The sequence below is a fragment of the Phaethon lepturus genome, unplaced genomic scaffold (genome assembly GCF_000687285.1).
Source record: "Phaethon lepturus isolate BGI_N335 unplaced genomic scaffold, ASM68728v1 scaffold16495, whole genome shotgun sequence".
Taxonomy (NCBI): domain Eukaryota; kingdom Metazoa; phylum Chordata; class Aves; order Phaethontiformes; family Phaethontidae; genus Phaethon; species Phaethon lepturus.
Window position 1 is genome coordinate 35,872 of NW_010541691.1, and position 14,765 is coordinate 50,636.

At 36.2% G+C, this 14,765-nt stretch overlaps 1 protein-coding gene across 1 annotated transcript in view; it reads right to left on the reverse strand.

Annotated features, from left to right (window-relative positions):
• Window positions 1-14,765, reverse strand: part of PPP1R13B (protein phosphatase 1, regulatory subunit 13B) — a 45,508-nt gene that overhangs the window by 19,208 nt on the left and 11,535 nt on the right. Inside the window, exon 4 of the mRNA XM_010287809.1 lies at window positions 1-17. This exon is cut by the window's left edge and continues 106 nt beyond it. Coding sequence (XP_010286111.1) covers window positions 1-17 — 17 coding nt within the window. The remainder of the gene's footprint in view (window positions 18-14,765) is intronic.

The following is a 14,765-nucleotide window of genomic DNA, read 5'->3' on the forward strand; positions in this document are numbered from 1 at the left end:
ACACGTGGATTCCCAACCTGCAGAACACAAAATGTTAACTTTAATGTGTTGATGTATGTTAAGTATTATGCCTATAGAAGCAGAATCCTCACTCCTCAGAGGAAGGCTAAAGCCTCCTCCCCAGTCCTCAGAGGAATAATAACAATAGATAACTAGGAAAAAGTAAGGAACCTCAGAGCAGAAAGAAAGGACACAGACCATACACATACCAGGAACAGAAAAAGCAAAAAGGGTAAAAACAGATGAAAGAGGAAAACACTAAGAGACAAAAGAAACAAGAGAAAAAACTCCTCATACTACGTTTAACACCACTCTGTTAAAATGTTCTGAAGAATTGGTACACAGTACTGGTATGGCACATGTGATAACACACATGCAAGCAGGTATTTTAAGCAGTAATTGGCATCTGAAGCTTCTTTCCTTTCCTAACATTTTCAGTGTAACTGCCTTGGCAGCTTCAACTGGTGGCTAGCATTATTTACTTAGCGCAGGACAAGACCCCATGAGAACTCTTAGATAAAGGCTGTCACTAAGCTCACATCCAAAGACGGTGAAATTTCCTGGCAGATTGGAGCATTTAAGGTCAGAATCAGTGAAAAACTGTCTCTACAAAGTGAGGAAAAATAAAGTTGATTCCCTTTGAATAAATAAGTGGCTATTACTGAGTGAACTTTGAAAATACGTTAGTGGAGCTTTATCACTTCTTTTGCATTTCAAAACTAACAAATAATTTACAAAATTGGGGTAGAGAGCTAATTACTGAAAATTATTTAAAATTTATATAATGCTGTGACAATGTACCAGACCAAGTATTATGTGTTTTTAAAAAATGAATGCATTGTTTCAGTATATTCACAGTTCTACAATATTCAACAAATATAATGTAAATCTATACATTAAATTACTTCAATTCAACCACATTTTTTACTATGCAATCACAAGAAAGAGTGCAGTGTAACAAGACAAATTCCAGGAGCTGACACTTGCCAAATTCCTGCTTTGCTACTGAGAAAACAAAAACCCACAACCTTAGAATTGCACGAGTTTAACCACAACTTTAGACTTTGTGCACGAAGAGAATACCAGCCTTTGAAAAATTATGCTGGAAAGTTCAGAATAGCCCAACATCTGTTTCAACGTATTTACATGTAACTCAATCACTGGATCAATGTAACAACTAGATTACTGCATTGTAATAATTCAATAAAGAATTTTCACCAAACTACATGACTACATTATTAGTAAACCAAATGAAAATTGCATCATTTCCTATCCCAAATATAGTCAATACTACTGAAAAATAAAAAAGAATTAAATGTTTTGGATATATTGATAAATAAAACTCTGTTTCAAGTGAATGTTTACAAAATGGAACAAGGTCTAAACATTTTACAGACATACAAAAAAAAAAAAAAAAGGAAAGGAAAAAACCACGAAACCCCAAATATCACGCCACCCCAATCAACGAAGCATCAGATTGTGGATACAATCAAACCCAAACCAAGCAGAATGCTCATTTAGCAGCTCACTTTTTCTGGGCCCACCCTACTGACTTGCAATGCAGTTCTATAGTGATCTTACCTGACAACGTGTCCCCTGCAATACTTGCACTTCATGCTAAGAAAAATAAAATCCTTCTCTAACATCTTGTTGATACCAAAGTATCTCAGCCACTTTGAATGGCTTGTTTCACACCCCTACATCAAATTCCTACTTAAGTATCAGTTCTCCAGTCAATGCATAATACAGAACTCTTTCTTTAAGCTTCAGTCAGGAAAAGAAAATAATATTTGTTTTAAAGTAACTGATTTCTCTGTGGTTTTTTTGTTTGGTTGGGTTTTTTTGCTACTTGAACTCCAATTAATATTTCATGTTTTTGCACACAATTATTCATGCAAGAAAGGCACCTCAAGGCCAGTCACTAAACTGAGCTGGATTTGGAACACTAACTTTTAAAGTTACTGCATCTTAGATGCACGATATAGACATGTCAGACTAAAATTTTTAGAGAAAGTTATTGTCCCTCTGAACATTTCCTACTAAATAAATTATGGAACAAAATTGTAATTCTTAGGAGATACTGCAACTGAAACTTCTCTTACTAGTCAACAATAATGAAAACTGTTTGTGGTAGAGAAGTAATTAAAAAAAATAATCTATGTATTTACAGTTATAGCTATATAGAATAGTGGAAGTAGAACGAGAGGTAAAATCCACCCAAACCATTAATTTTCTATTTCAATATTTTGTTAGGTAACACAGTAATTAGAAAAAAAGATTGAACTTAGTAATGTGCTATACACAACCCAAAAAGTGCTCACTTGAGACAAGAAAATTATGTAGAAAAACCAGATGCTGCTCACAGAACATGTTCAGGCTCTGCTCACTTCCTTTGGCATGACCTTTGCCAGAAAAAAATAAACCTCTACATGTGCTTCTGCCAGACTCTGTAGGTAATTCTTAAAAGGGGCTCAGAATGGCTTGAACGGTCCCCTCTGGATCACCAATTTTAAAAGTAAAAAAGGCAGGGGTGTGTGAATTGATAGTATTTTCTCAATACACATATGCTCTGTTTCAAAAATATACAACTTGCATCAGACTATACTAAGTCTTCTTAATGCTTCCCTCCTTTCTGCTTCGATCATCAGTTTAGATTAACAACATTGATATCTCATTCTATTTCCAGTAGTAACTTTCAGTATAACACTGTCCAAGAAAGAGAGAGATGTTTTATTCTGCTAAGAAATCTTGTTAAAAATATACCCAGACTCAAAAAGTGGTATCTGTGTAGGGGTTGTGCATATTTCAAGGTTAAAAAAGCCATTTCACCAAGTGAGAATGACAGATTTTCTAAATTAAAATGTAACCTGGAATGCACAATGACAATAAGAAACAGGTTTGTAAAAGCACCATAAACAAAAAACCAGTTTGATCCAAAAGCTCAAATTTTTTACTGCTTTAAATAAGCATATTTGAAAGTATATGTTGCAATGTCTGGAAAAAAGTACTGCACAATTTTGTAGGATGGAAAATATAGAAGATTAATTTTAAGATGAATGCAAATATTACCTTCTCCTTAAAGAAGCTACTAACTATCATAAAATGTTCCATTTAGAAAAAGTGTAATGTCTAAAAACCTTTTATACAAGGCAAAGCACAAGAACATGGGAAACAGTGATAATTAACCATTTAAATATAAAGGCTCTATGAGAAATCTTTTAATGTTTACCTCACTGAATACCAATAAGTGTCCCTTTCACTTAACATAACTGCACTATACTTAGGAAAGAAAAGAAGAGGCAGTTGAGGAAACAAAGTTTTAAACCTGTAACTTCACTCGCAGTTTGTTCTTTTTCATCCACATGGCAAAAGCCGTAAACTGACCAAGCAGAATTCCTCTTCAACATCAAATCAATTATTTTCAGATAGACTGTTGCTGATTTCAGGTCTCCAAAATAGGGCAGCATAATTTTTGAAACAGCATGAAAAACACTGAATCTTTCTCTTGCCGAGTCTAGTTGAATCCATTTATTTAGAGCATTTCATCTTAGTTGAATCTGCTTGTAATAAGCCGTATGCAAACACCACCGCTGAAAAAAAAGTCAGTCTCAGTCCTTCTTCAGAACCTCAGGTTATGCAAGGCAAAGAGTGCTGCATTTTCTCAGTTCTTTAATGAGGTTGTTGGTTTCCCAAGTTGTGCTGTTCATACTAGCTATTAACAATTTCATCCATGTAGTCACTCACCTCTCATAGATGAGCCTATCACATTTAAGGTCCAGACCTCCTCCTTTCTCCTGCAGCAAGAGAATCCTACCTCCTGCAGAACTCCCTTTGGAAGGAGGTACTAAAAAGCCACTACAAATATCTACTCCTCCAGATTCCACAGATTCATTTGCTACATGGTGATACATCAAAGCAGACAGTTTTGCTGAATTGTAAATTTTTTTTCATTGATTCACAGAAGCATTTACACACAGAGATGAATAAAATGCTATAGAGCAAACACTGCATTATTAGGCACTAAAGTAGTATTATATGTCTCATACAGACAAGAATACTTTACACCTATATCCCCTAATTTCTTAATATTGACAAGAATCTTAAAAGAATTGTTTTTGTTTAGCATGTGCTTTAAAAGGTACAATGATGAGAGACAGAATTTGTAATGAACTGGAGTTTCAGCTTCTGCCATTACCCTCCTACTACAGGCTAATATTTTACCATTTGATGATTAATATTTTTGAGACAGGTGAGATGAATGGTACAGTAGTAATTAAATAGTTTGGGAACCAGTTTACAAGCTGCCTCAAAACAAGTCATACCTTAGGCATTTAATTAAGAAAAGGAACCTCCTTTAATATTTAATTCTACACATTAGTCTTGTCACTCTGAAAAGTAATTTTCTTGTTCCTCCTTCCTTTCTACCCTCACACTATGCTACTCTGTCTATCATCACAAACTCCTCAGTCTACATGCTTCTGAGCTATTATGAAATGGCCTACTCATTGGCAACCCACAACAGTAAATGAAAAACTGCACCTAAACTCAAAATATTTGACAAGCAAAGTGTACTGTAGTCAAGACATGTAAGAAATAATGGCAGATTCCAGTGGTTTTTTGCCTTTATTCCCATTAGAAAACTATCTTTTAAGAGAAATCTAGTTACGTCAATATTAAAATAAAAAACGAGACTAATCTTTTGACATAAATTACTTTTTTAAAATATGATAATTAGGATGTGGTTTGATTTTATGCATTTCTTTGCCTCTGTGTCTAAGCCACAAAGATACTTATTTTGGATCTTTTTCTAAGTTTGCACTAGTAGTAAGAACAGAAAGTTACTTTGAAAATAATAATGAAACATATACCAAACCCACACCTGAGAATGTTATGATTTCAGAAGCAAGAGCTTTAGAAGACAACAACAAATATTCAGAAGCTTTTCAGGCCTCCATAATGACCAGCAATCTCATGTTTAGGTTCAGCACCACCCAGCCACTCAAATAGCCAGTGTAAAGCATAATGTAACCAATTAATTGAAAAAAGAAAAGCAGACCACAGCAAGAATTTGCCAATCATTTCCTGCATGCTATCTCTTCACCTCTTTTTCTAGGTTTGCAAGAGCCACCATATCATTAACTTTCTTTATCTATTCCTTCCCTCTAAGACAGGTGTTCACACCCATCTCCCACACAATTCTTCCACAGTTCCCTTCCCAACGCCCTGCACTAGAAAGTGTAGGGTTCACGTACCTCAAGCCTCCCAAGACTGGCCAAGTTCCACCTTCTATGCATATTCTTGTACAATGAATCATGTACAATGGACTCTCTCACATGTTTTCAAGTCTTTTTCCTATCACTCACCTCCATCACCTCTATCCTTACTCCCTCATTTACTACTTCTCTTTTAGTACTTCGGTGCACCCTTCTCCCTTGTCACAGTCAGAGATGATTCTGAGGTTAAACCACCAATTGCCAAGGTCCAACATAACCTAGATAAAATGTAATCAACCAGCGTGCACGGAGGCGAGAAAGTTTGCATCTTAGCTTCTGCCCTGGAGCCCAGAATGGCTGGTGCTGACTCTGGCCATCAAAAGGGCTATGCAGAAATTTTTTCTGCTTGTATCCCACGGCTTTAAACCACCTATTAATTTATTGGCAAGCCAAAACAGAGCAGCTACTACAGACAATGCAGCATATATCCCACCTGCAACCCAGCTACACTGCTTATCCTTTACATAGGCTGCCACTTGCAAATTGTAGTACGCATGAAGAACGTTTTTGCCAAATAGCTTATTTTTAGCCAAAAAAAAAAAAAAAAATCCTGTGAGGTCCTCCATACCCCACCCCTGCAAACGTTTGTGATGGTTACCTTATGGTAACTATATCCTCAGCCAGAGTAAATGTGAAAGAAAACACTCTTTATCAGGGTTGGGAAAACACTAGCTTATCAAAGGCTAGAAATGGGGGGGTGAACACCTCCACAAAGAAAACCCCAAACCTCTCAAAACTCACAGACCTAGGATAAAAATCAGTACTGACTTAGAGGCAGAAACTGCAACAGATTGAGAGAGAGAAATCCAAGACGCAACTCCTTTGGGCTCATGATTCAAAGAATTTACTCCTCCATGTGGGATTTATTAATGAGCCACAGAACTTTGCCATGGCAAAAAGAAACCATCATCTTCACCAGCTTAACAGAGGACGACAGCAAAGGCCAGAAAGATACTGCAAGTTGCTCCTGGGAAGGCTTAAAATGCCTACATAAAAATGCAAAGTAAATACTTTGCTTTTACTGCACATACTGAAAGACTCAGTTTTCCATAATCTATAGCAGTTTTAAGTTATTGTTCCTTCCTAGGGCAAATGAGGGAATACGAAACTTACCTCCAGACGAGAAATTTACCTTTGTAGAGCTGTTGAACCCCAGAAATCTATATAGCTACATGACAAACACACACCTGACAGGTCTCAGTCTAGGTATACAAATGTGTGGACAAAAGAAGTGAAGTGTATAACATAAATGAGCATTTTCTCAGAACAAAGCAGACTGACAACCATGAAATGAACAGGGGCAGGTCCCGCACTCCCCAGCCAGTGAATTACAGACTGGGATCTGGGCTTTGACAATTCCCAGCCTCCCCAGACCAGGGAACTCTCACCTCAGTGGGCTATCCCTGCATTTTCTTCCTCTGTGCTGCATTTACAGCAAAGGAAGAGCTACAGCTCTGATGGCCCAACCAGCAAATTGCCAGAGCAGGAAAGAAAAGAACAGCTTGCTTTTGCCATCTCTTTGGAAAGAGATTCCTGTGGGAGATTTCCCAATTCTCCCATGCTAACTTGGACATGAGCAGCAGAAGCCCATTAGTCACATGTAACTCTTCTACCTTAAGCCTCATTCAAAGTAACATAGTTTAGGGGATGCTTTAACTAGCCCAGTTGGCAACAAAGCTTCAAAGGTTGCTGATAAGAACAGCCAGCACAGACTTGGGTACCTGTCCTCAGCACAACAGCAGTGATGGGGAAAACAGATGGAAGTTGCAGGAGTTTATTATACCAGTTCTGTATCAAATAGGTCTTATATAAAATCTATGCAGCCTCCTTGTGCTATCTGAGGACTATGAAAGGAGAACACAGCATGGAGCATCTGCTGAAGATTATTGAATCTGACCTCCTTACATTTCTGAAACATATTGACCCTATATATCACCAAATTTAAGAATTCTTATAGATTTTGACCACATTTTCCATGAAACCTGATCCTAGTGCCATGCACAATGAAGACAACTTGAAAATCTTATGTGAAAACTCATACATAGCACTATAAAAAGACAAAAGAAAGTATCTGTTTTCATTTAAACTAAAATAGAGTTTTTGCTGATCTCAACATGGATGACATTATTTCTAGTTTAATGGCTTTACCCACAGCTCTGCCTTGCATTTTTTTAATTGGGTCAGAAACATGCCGATAGCAGAAATCCATTTTAAAGAATCCAATGACAATAGCATGAGCCTTTTTTAGCTTAATGGAAATGAACAAGCTAATTAAACCCAGAAAAGGCAACCAGAATACTGGGAATTAAAGGAAAATACACCTACCATGTGCTATCTTCTGATAATAAAATCATCTTGAAATTAACATTACAAACAGAATCTGATAACTTTACGCAGAAATCTATAATTAAAATATTGTTTTATTTGTGCAAATAAGTACATTAACAGTTTCTTAGAATAAACAACGCTTCAACTGTATCACAATTTGCTGAAAAAGCTCACATTATCTGTATTTGATAATAAATCTTAACATCTCATAAACTACACTACCTTGTTAGCAATTCTTCCAATTTGCTCATGCTAATAAGTCACTCTATATAATAAAATGTTTAAAGTCTATTCAGCATAAGCCATAGACTCCAGATTTCCTGTTTTCCCATATTGCTTTCTCAGAAATCTCACAAGTGAGGCTATCCTCTATTTTGCACAGAACTACTAAGAAAAAGCAGAACTTAACAAAAATTAAAAAAAATGTTAATAGAGATTTTCAAAACTAGAAATGGATTTAAGCATATATCAAACATCTGCTACGTATGGAATAAACTTCTTATAAACAACCTCTACAATACAGGAAAGTAGTACCTGAAACTCATTTATTTAAAATACAACTTCCTTCCTTGTCCTTGCAGACACTTATAACAGCCACAGAAATCTTATCCATGTTTATATTAACTTTAGTGTCAGCTATAATAGCCAGTACCTGATTTGAATCAAAACATCAACCTCATACTCCTTTACTAACAAAAGTATATTATCTTAAAAGAAATCATGCATTCTTATAGAAATAACATATCAGTTGTGCACAAAACTTCAGACATGTTTACAATACCCATCCTTTTACTCAGAGTAATTCTGAGTATAGACATGTTACAGTGCATGTTGAAAAGACATTGTCCAAGTTCCTTTAAAAGTAGTTTTGGAACCATATTTTTCTGGGTCTTTTAGAAAAGCAACATCTTATTCTGATAAGTATGGTTAAGATGCATTTATTAATCAGAACAACACGTTTAGCATCAAATGTGCTTTTATTCTTCCCTTAAGTAATTGTTTCAATATTAGGTTTTTCTGTGGTGGTGTAGTATTATTTGTATGAGAATAGTATAATAAAACATTTCCAAAACACAAAAGTAGTGAAAATAAGTATCCTGTAGTTGAAAGATACGTTGTGAAACTTAGGATATGACTTGTACTTCCCATAAAATCTAAGTTGTTAAAAGCAAAAGTTGACCATGACATTTTGAATTAACGAGCTTTTGACCATTTAAGGTCTTGAAACTTAAAAATGATAGCAAATGCACCTAACAAAATCTGATTAACTAAGAATTGCTATTCAGATATAAGGAGTTAGAAAACCCAAACTGGTCTGCATTCTGGTCATGTGACAATGAAACCCACAATCATTTAAGCTGAAGTGCAAAAGCTCCACAGAATTTAAATAGCATGTCCAACTAAAGTGTAAAACTAACAAATTTTGAAAACTAATTAATGACCTGTTTGCTATTTTCCCATGTAATTGTAAGAGAGCACATCTTTATTTTGCAGCACTGCCCATCGGCTGTAAAGATCTGCATTGCTTCAACATGCTTCAACTCCATGTTTCTGTTATTTTCTGTCTACACTAATTGTTTAACTGTTTGCTGTGAACAAGCCAAATCAACAACTGTACACATCTTAAGAGTTCCTGCATGACTTTCTGGCTCAGTGCAATTAATAGGAGGTAGCACATATTTTAATCTTATTCTATATGAAATAAAGGTATCCCCAAATTCTTTATCAATATGAAAAGCTGTCTCTCTGCATTCATCACCAATCAGCTAACAGAAAAGGCTAGTGGATTTTGCCAGCAGTAAAAGACCTAATCACAGCAAGATGAAGCCAGCTGTCAACTACAATCAGCTTGATTCATTGCACTTTTCATATTCAATGGAAAATGTTGAGCAACACACATTTATTTCACAGTTATCAGGTTAAACTGAAAAATATAAGAACACAGACTATTTAGCTTTAAAAACACATGAAATATTTGTTCATTTGTAGTATTACCAACTCCGTGCAAAAACTGAATACCAAAAAGATGAGGAAAACCATTACTTTTTGTATTTAATTTTACCATTTAAACTGACAGAAAATCATACCACCTGAAATTTAACAGAGGCTGCCTAAGATAAAAGGCAAACGGTGCAGTCAGAATAGATACCATAATCTTATGCAAATAACCTTTCCAGTGTTTGCTGTATGCTTTTCCCTATATATTTCAGCTTTTTCTTAAATCTTGCATGAAACAAGATGAATATGTGAGCCAGCAATAAAGCTAACGTGTGTAACAGCATAAATCAAGTAGCTACAAGTCAGAGAAGACTGCAGCAAGCCAAAACCTAGACCTAAGGATTTTTAAATATTCAACATGAAAGAAAATACTAAACCCCATTAAAAATTTCTTATGTATCTAAAAATTATGACATTATGGAAGATAAAAACATAAAAAGCTGTAATTTACCTTGTCAAACTCAGGAATGACATGCAAGTTCACCCTCTCTTCATTCTTTCAAGAAAGTAATTCAAGCATGATTCAGTGCACTTACACAAGAGATCCAGCCAAATGGGTCTCCATAAGTACACTGAAGAACTGTATGTCGAAGCACAATACAGTGAATATTCCAGCTGTATAAAGACCAGGTTTATTTTTAGCAAGCAAGAAAAGGTATGAGCTGTAGAGTAAGATCATCCAGTAGGAATAAGAGAAGAAAAACAAGTTCAACTCCCTTGCTCCTAAATTAGCCAGAGGGACTTTCATTTTCTCCGCTTTGATCCAAGGAAGACTGCAGGGGGAACAAACCTAACAACAATTGTATCTGGAGGCAGCTGCGGAGAGAATAGAGAAATGGAAAGGTTCACTTGCCTGGGAAAAACATACGGGTGGGAAATAGGTATGCTAGGTGTCCAAAGGCTAAATGGACAGGAAACTAAATGAACAAGCCAGTGAATATGGAAAGGTGTGTCAGAGAAAGGAGGCCACGGCAGCACTGCACAAGAAAAACCACAGAGACTGTGGAAAAGATGAGAGGAAACACTAATCTGCAGATGACACAGCTACATGAAAGAAAGAACTCTAAAGGTGGCCTGTAAAGGAATAGTTGGCCTTGTAAGTACCAGCAGTCTCCTGCTCAGAACTGAAAGCTGCCGAGAGAGACAGGGGAGCAGTCTAAACTCTCAAGCTTTTACAATTAAGCTCTTAGAGCTGTGCACTGACACAGTGAATTCCATAATCTGTGTGCTGTAAGGAACTAGAGAAATAAAGGAAAGGACAAGTCCAATTTTCCTTACAATAAATTAATATTAAAATATTTGGCTTAACCAAAAATGGTATTAATATGACTGCAAAAGGATACAACTGTGACAAAAAGCATTGAGGTTTATAAGGACTGTGAAAGCTCAGCAATACTTCATGAACAGTAACAAATGAACTTTAAGTAACTTTTACTTTATGAGTTAATGTGTATAATGCTATGCATCAGCTGAAGTACTTATTTATTCTAAACTATTCTACCTTTATATAAGGGCCAAGCAGCTCAGGTTCTATGCACAGTGACAACTGGAGGCATTTCTCCACATGCTTCATTTAGTTACAAATCTAGGGAAAAGAATTAATGTTTTGCTCCATGGTTGCAATACAAATATATGAAAATAAGTACCGTAGTTAGAGGTTAAACAAACCTCATCCTCCCCCTTCCACGGACATCTGCAACTAAGTATTGCTATAAAACTGCAAAGCCATGCCTGAAGAAAAGCAAAGTCAAACCTGTAAGTGGGAACCAAAGGTATAGACTGAGTAAATGGTGAGGTTTAGGTCTTTTCTTCTCTGCAAAACGGGAAGTCATGATACAGACTGGAAAACCACATTTTGTTCTCTGTAACTTGCAGAACTATCTTTTGATGCCCAGAAGAGCAGCAGAACTATAAAGTCTGTGTATTACAGATGAGTGTGTCTAAGTTTCTGTATACTACAAGTCTGTATACTGTAAGTATCTCATAGCCACCTAGATAGATGCTTGGGGTCTAGAGTGACAGAGATTAATATATTTGAGATTTCACAGGACATGTCAAAACACTGTTCATGACATTCCAAATCCAAGAATGATGTGATTCTGCCTAAAATGTTTACAAAAGGCCTCAGAGTGAAGCATGAGGTTAGTACCATTTCAATTCCCTGCAGTTTCATAGAAGTTCTTTCTATGAGATCACATAGTTATTAGTCTTCTAGAAATGTTACCCTACGTAACTATCCTTTACTGAGATGTGAAGAGACTGGGATTTCTAGTCCGGCAAGAATTCAAAAGCTATTTGTATGCATTAAATTTAGCTTTAGACTGAATTTTTTTTTTATTTCTAATTTAATGGTTTTTTCCCTTAAGTCCTTTAGTTGGATTAGTTTTTCTATTTTTTGAAGAGCAAGATACTGTGAGCTCTCTAGAAAATGCTTCAGACAGACTTAACGAAGAACTGTATCAGTCTGGGGAGAATCCAAACTCTATTAAGCTGACCCAGGGCTTGAACTAGAAGTCTGACAGTGCAGAAGGCTGCTGTAGGGGCAGCAAGGCTCCTGTTTCCGAGAGATAAAAATGATTTTAGGTACATATGTCTTAGACAAGTGAACACCCTTGACTGTAAAAGTGGCAGATAAATCATTTTTGTCTCCTTAACAAAAGCAACAAACAAAAGGTACAGCAGAAAATTAGGAAAACTTGTATCTGATTTAATTACCAGGTTTTTTACGTGGTCAAAATGTTCCAGGAAGCCTGCAAGAAAGTTTCTTCAGGAAAAAAAAAAAAATTCTCTGCAAACTGTTAGAATTCCTTTTGCCTAAATTTCTTTTTATCATCTTTTAATGGAATTATTTGCTTAGACTTTGGTAGGAGACCCCTGAAGGAATCTAGATTTCCAAGACTGACATAGTTATTTGTTCATTTTAAACAAACTTGATTAAATCCTGTCTTATGTTAATGGCAGCCTCTTCCAAGTGCATTGTTAAATGTTACAAACAGAAAGTACTTAATACTTACAAGCTTATATTAAATTGAATTTGTAGCTCTGGTTTGAAGAAAAACTTCTATTCCAGACTAAGCTCTTTATCCTTCAACATTTCAAATGAGAAACGTCAAGCAAGCACATATAACATATACTCTACTTCTGAGGTTGCTACTTCTGTTAAAGGTTACTACTTCTGTTAAAAATTTAACTTGTTTACCTTTTTCCTCACAACTAAATTTTGTCATAGCTTTGCCTGGCAGGCTAAGGAAACCTGTAGGTATTTTGCCTGTGCAAGTATACTTGTGAAACCATTCAGCCATATTTGAGACTTCATCAAACGCTTTTGAGAACACATTTAAAAATTTTAATTGTCATATCATAACAAATATACAACAAAATGTATATTAGATATTTAATGCCTTTTTATCTAGTCACATTTGTATGGATCAAATAGTTAAAACTAGTGAACAACATACAATTCCACTCAAGGATTTTGGCACCACATGTAAATCTATCTAAACTTGAGAAGCCATAGCACAGGAACTCATAAGCAATGTAGCTTTATTACTGCCACGATGGAATGGGATACAAAGACTGATTGCATCAGATGGCTGTCCACTCTCCATCAGCAATCATACGCTCTCCTAATTTAAATCAGTACTATTAAAAGCTGCTTTGCATGTACTTATATGTAGAAGTTTTAACATACTTGTTAATGGAATTTCCCTGAGCAATTCCCCCAGCATGAAAGTATGATAGTCTCCTGAAGAGGTTAGACTACTTCCTGTAAAATTTTTTTGCTAAAAGCCTGATTTGAGACACTTCAATAGTACTAGTGAAGCTCAGTTCTGTTATCTAATCAGCACAAAATTTTAATTCTCAACTTTATCTACTGGTCACAGCTTCAAGACTAGGAAAATTTACAGGCATGTGATTCTCCAGTTTGGAATGATGGTGAAGTTTTCCTCCTCTACATGAGTTTCTTTTACACTAAAGCTAACACAAATTTCATAGTGAGAGATAAAATCTGGTTCCACTTTGTATTTCTTGGCAAAAGCTTCAGTAAATATCTATAAAGAAAAAAAAGCTTATTGGTACCAGTCTTTCTAAATCAGGGGAGCAATTTTAATATTAGAAAGAACAAAAACAAGCTAAAGAGAACATGGTCCAGGAGACCACAAACTGACATTTTATTCTCCCCCATGTAAATTACCAAGTAGGAAAATAATTTAAACGAAGCAACTACAGCAAGCAAGTACTGTCTTCATGTACTGACTGTTTTCATTACACTAACCTACTTCCATTCATTCCAATAGACTTCCATCATGTTCCTGTACCCCATCCTTTTTTCCTCCTGAGCCTCATCTGCTTTCTTGTTTTCTCATCTACAAGAAACTTCTCGGTTATCTGATTACCTTTTCGTCTGGACGACTGCCATCACCCCAGTCCTCTTTCTGGGACTTCCTTTATGTACATCTCTGATCCACTTTTCCTATTGATGACTGATAGCTGCACCACGACGAGTGGCTCCCAGTCCCTCTCCTGTCTACCACTGACCCCCAGTGGTTACAATTGCATTTGCTCTGTCTCACTGTTTTCAGACGGCTGCTGTTTCTATGGAATGAAGCTTGGATTATGCTAGGACATCTGGAAGAAAACAAGACTCAACATTGTATGACCACTGTTCCATGGCCATTGATCACAGAATCAAAGAATAATTTCGGTAGAAAGGAGCCCCTGGAAGTCACCCCATTCAGTAACTCCTGCTCAGAGCAGTTCAGATTGCTCAGGACTTTACTCAGCTAGATAGAAATTCCGCAGATTCTGGCCTATCTGTTCCAATGTCTGTTATTCCCATTGAGAAAACATTTTTCCCAATATTTAATTGGAATTTCCTTTGTTACAACTTGTGTTCAAATCAAAGTGGCTCAGTTACACGTGCAAAAGAAAGGCTGAGGAAGAAGAGGCTGCTATTCTCAGAGAAGAGAATCACTCTTGAGGCACTGTCCAATCTCCCTGGCAAAGGGAAATAAATATTTAGTTACGTAAGTCTTATCTCCTGGAAAGAGATCAGGCCCCAATTACAGCATAATTCTACTTCCAAGCAGGAAAGTTGTAAACAGAAGTATACCCCAAAAGGGTGTGTGTGTCTGTGTGTACGTGTGTGTACACACACACACACAC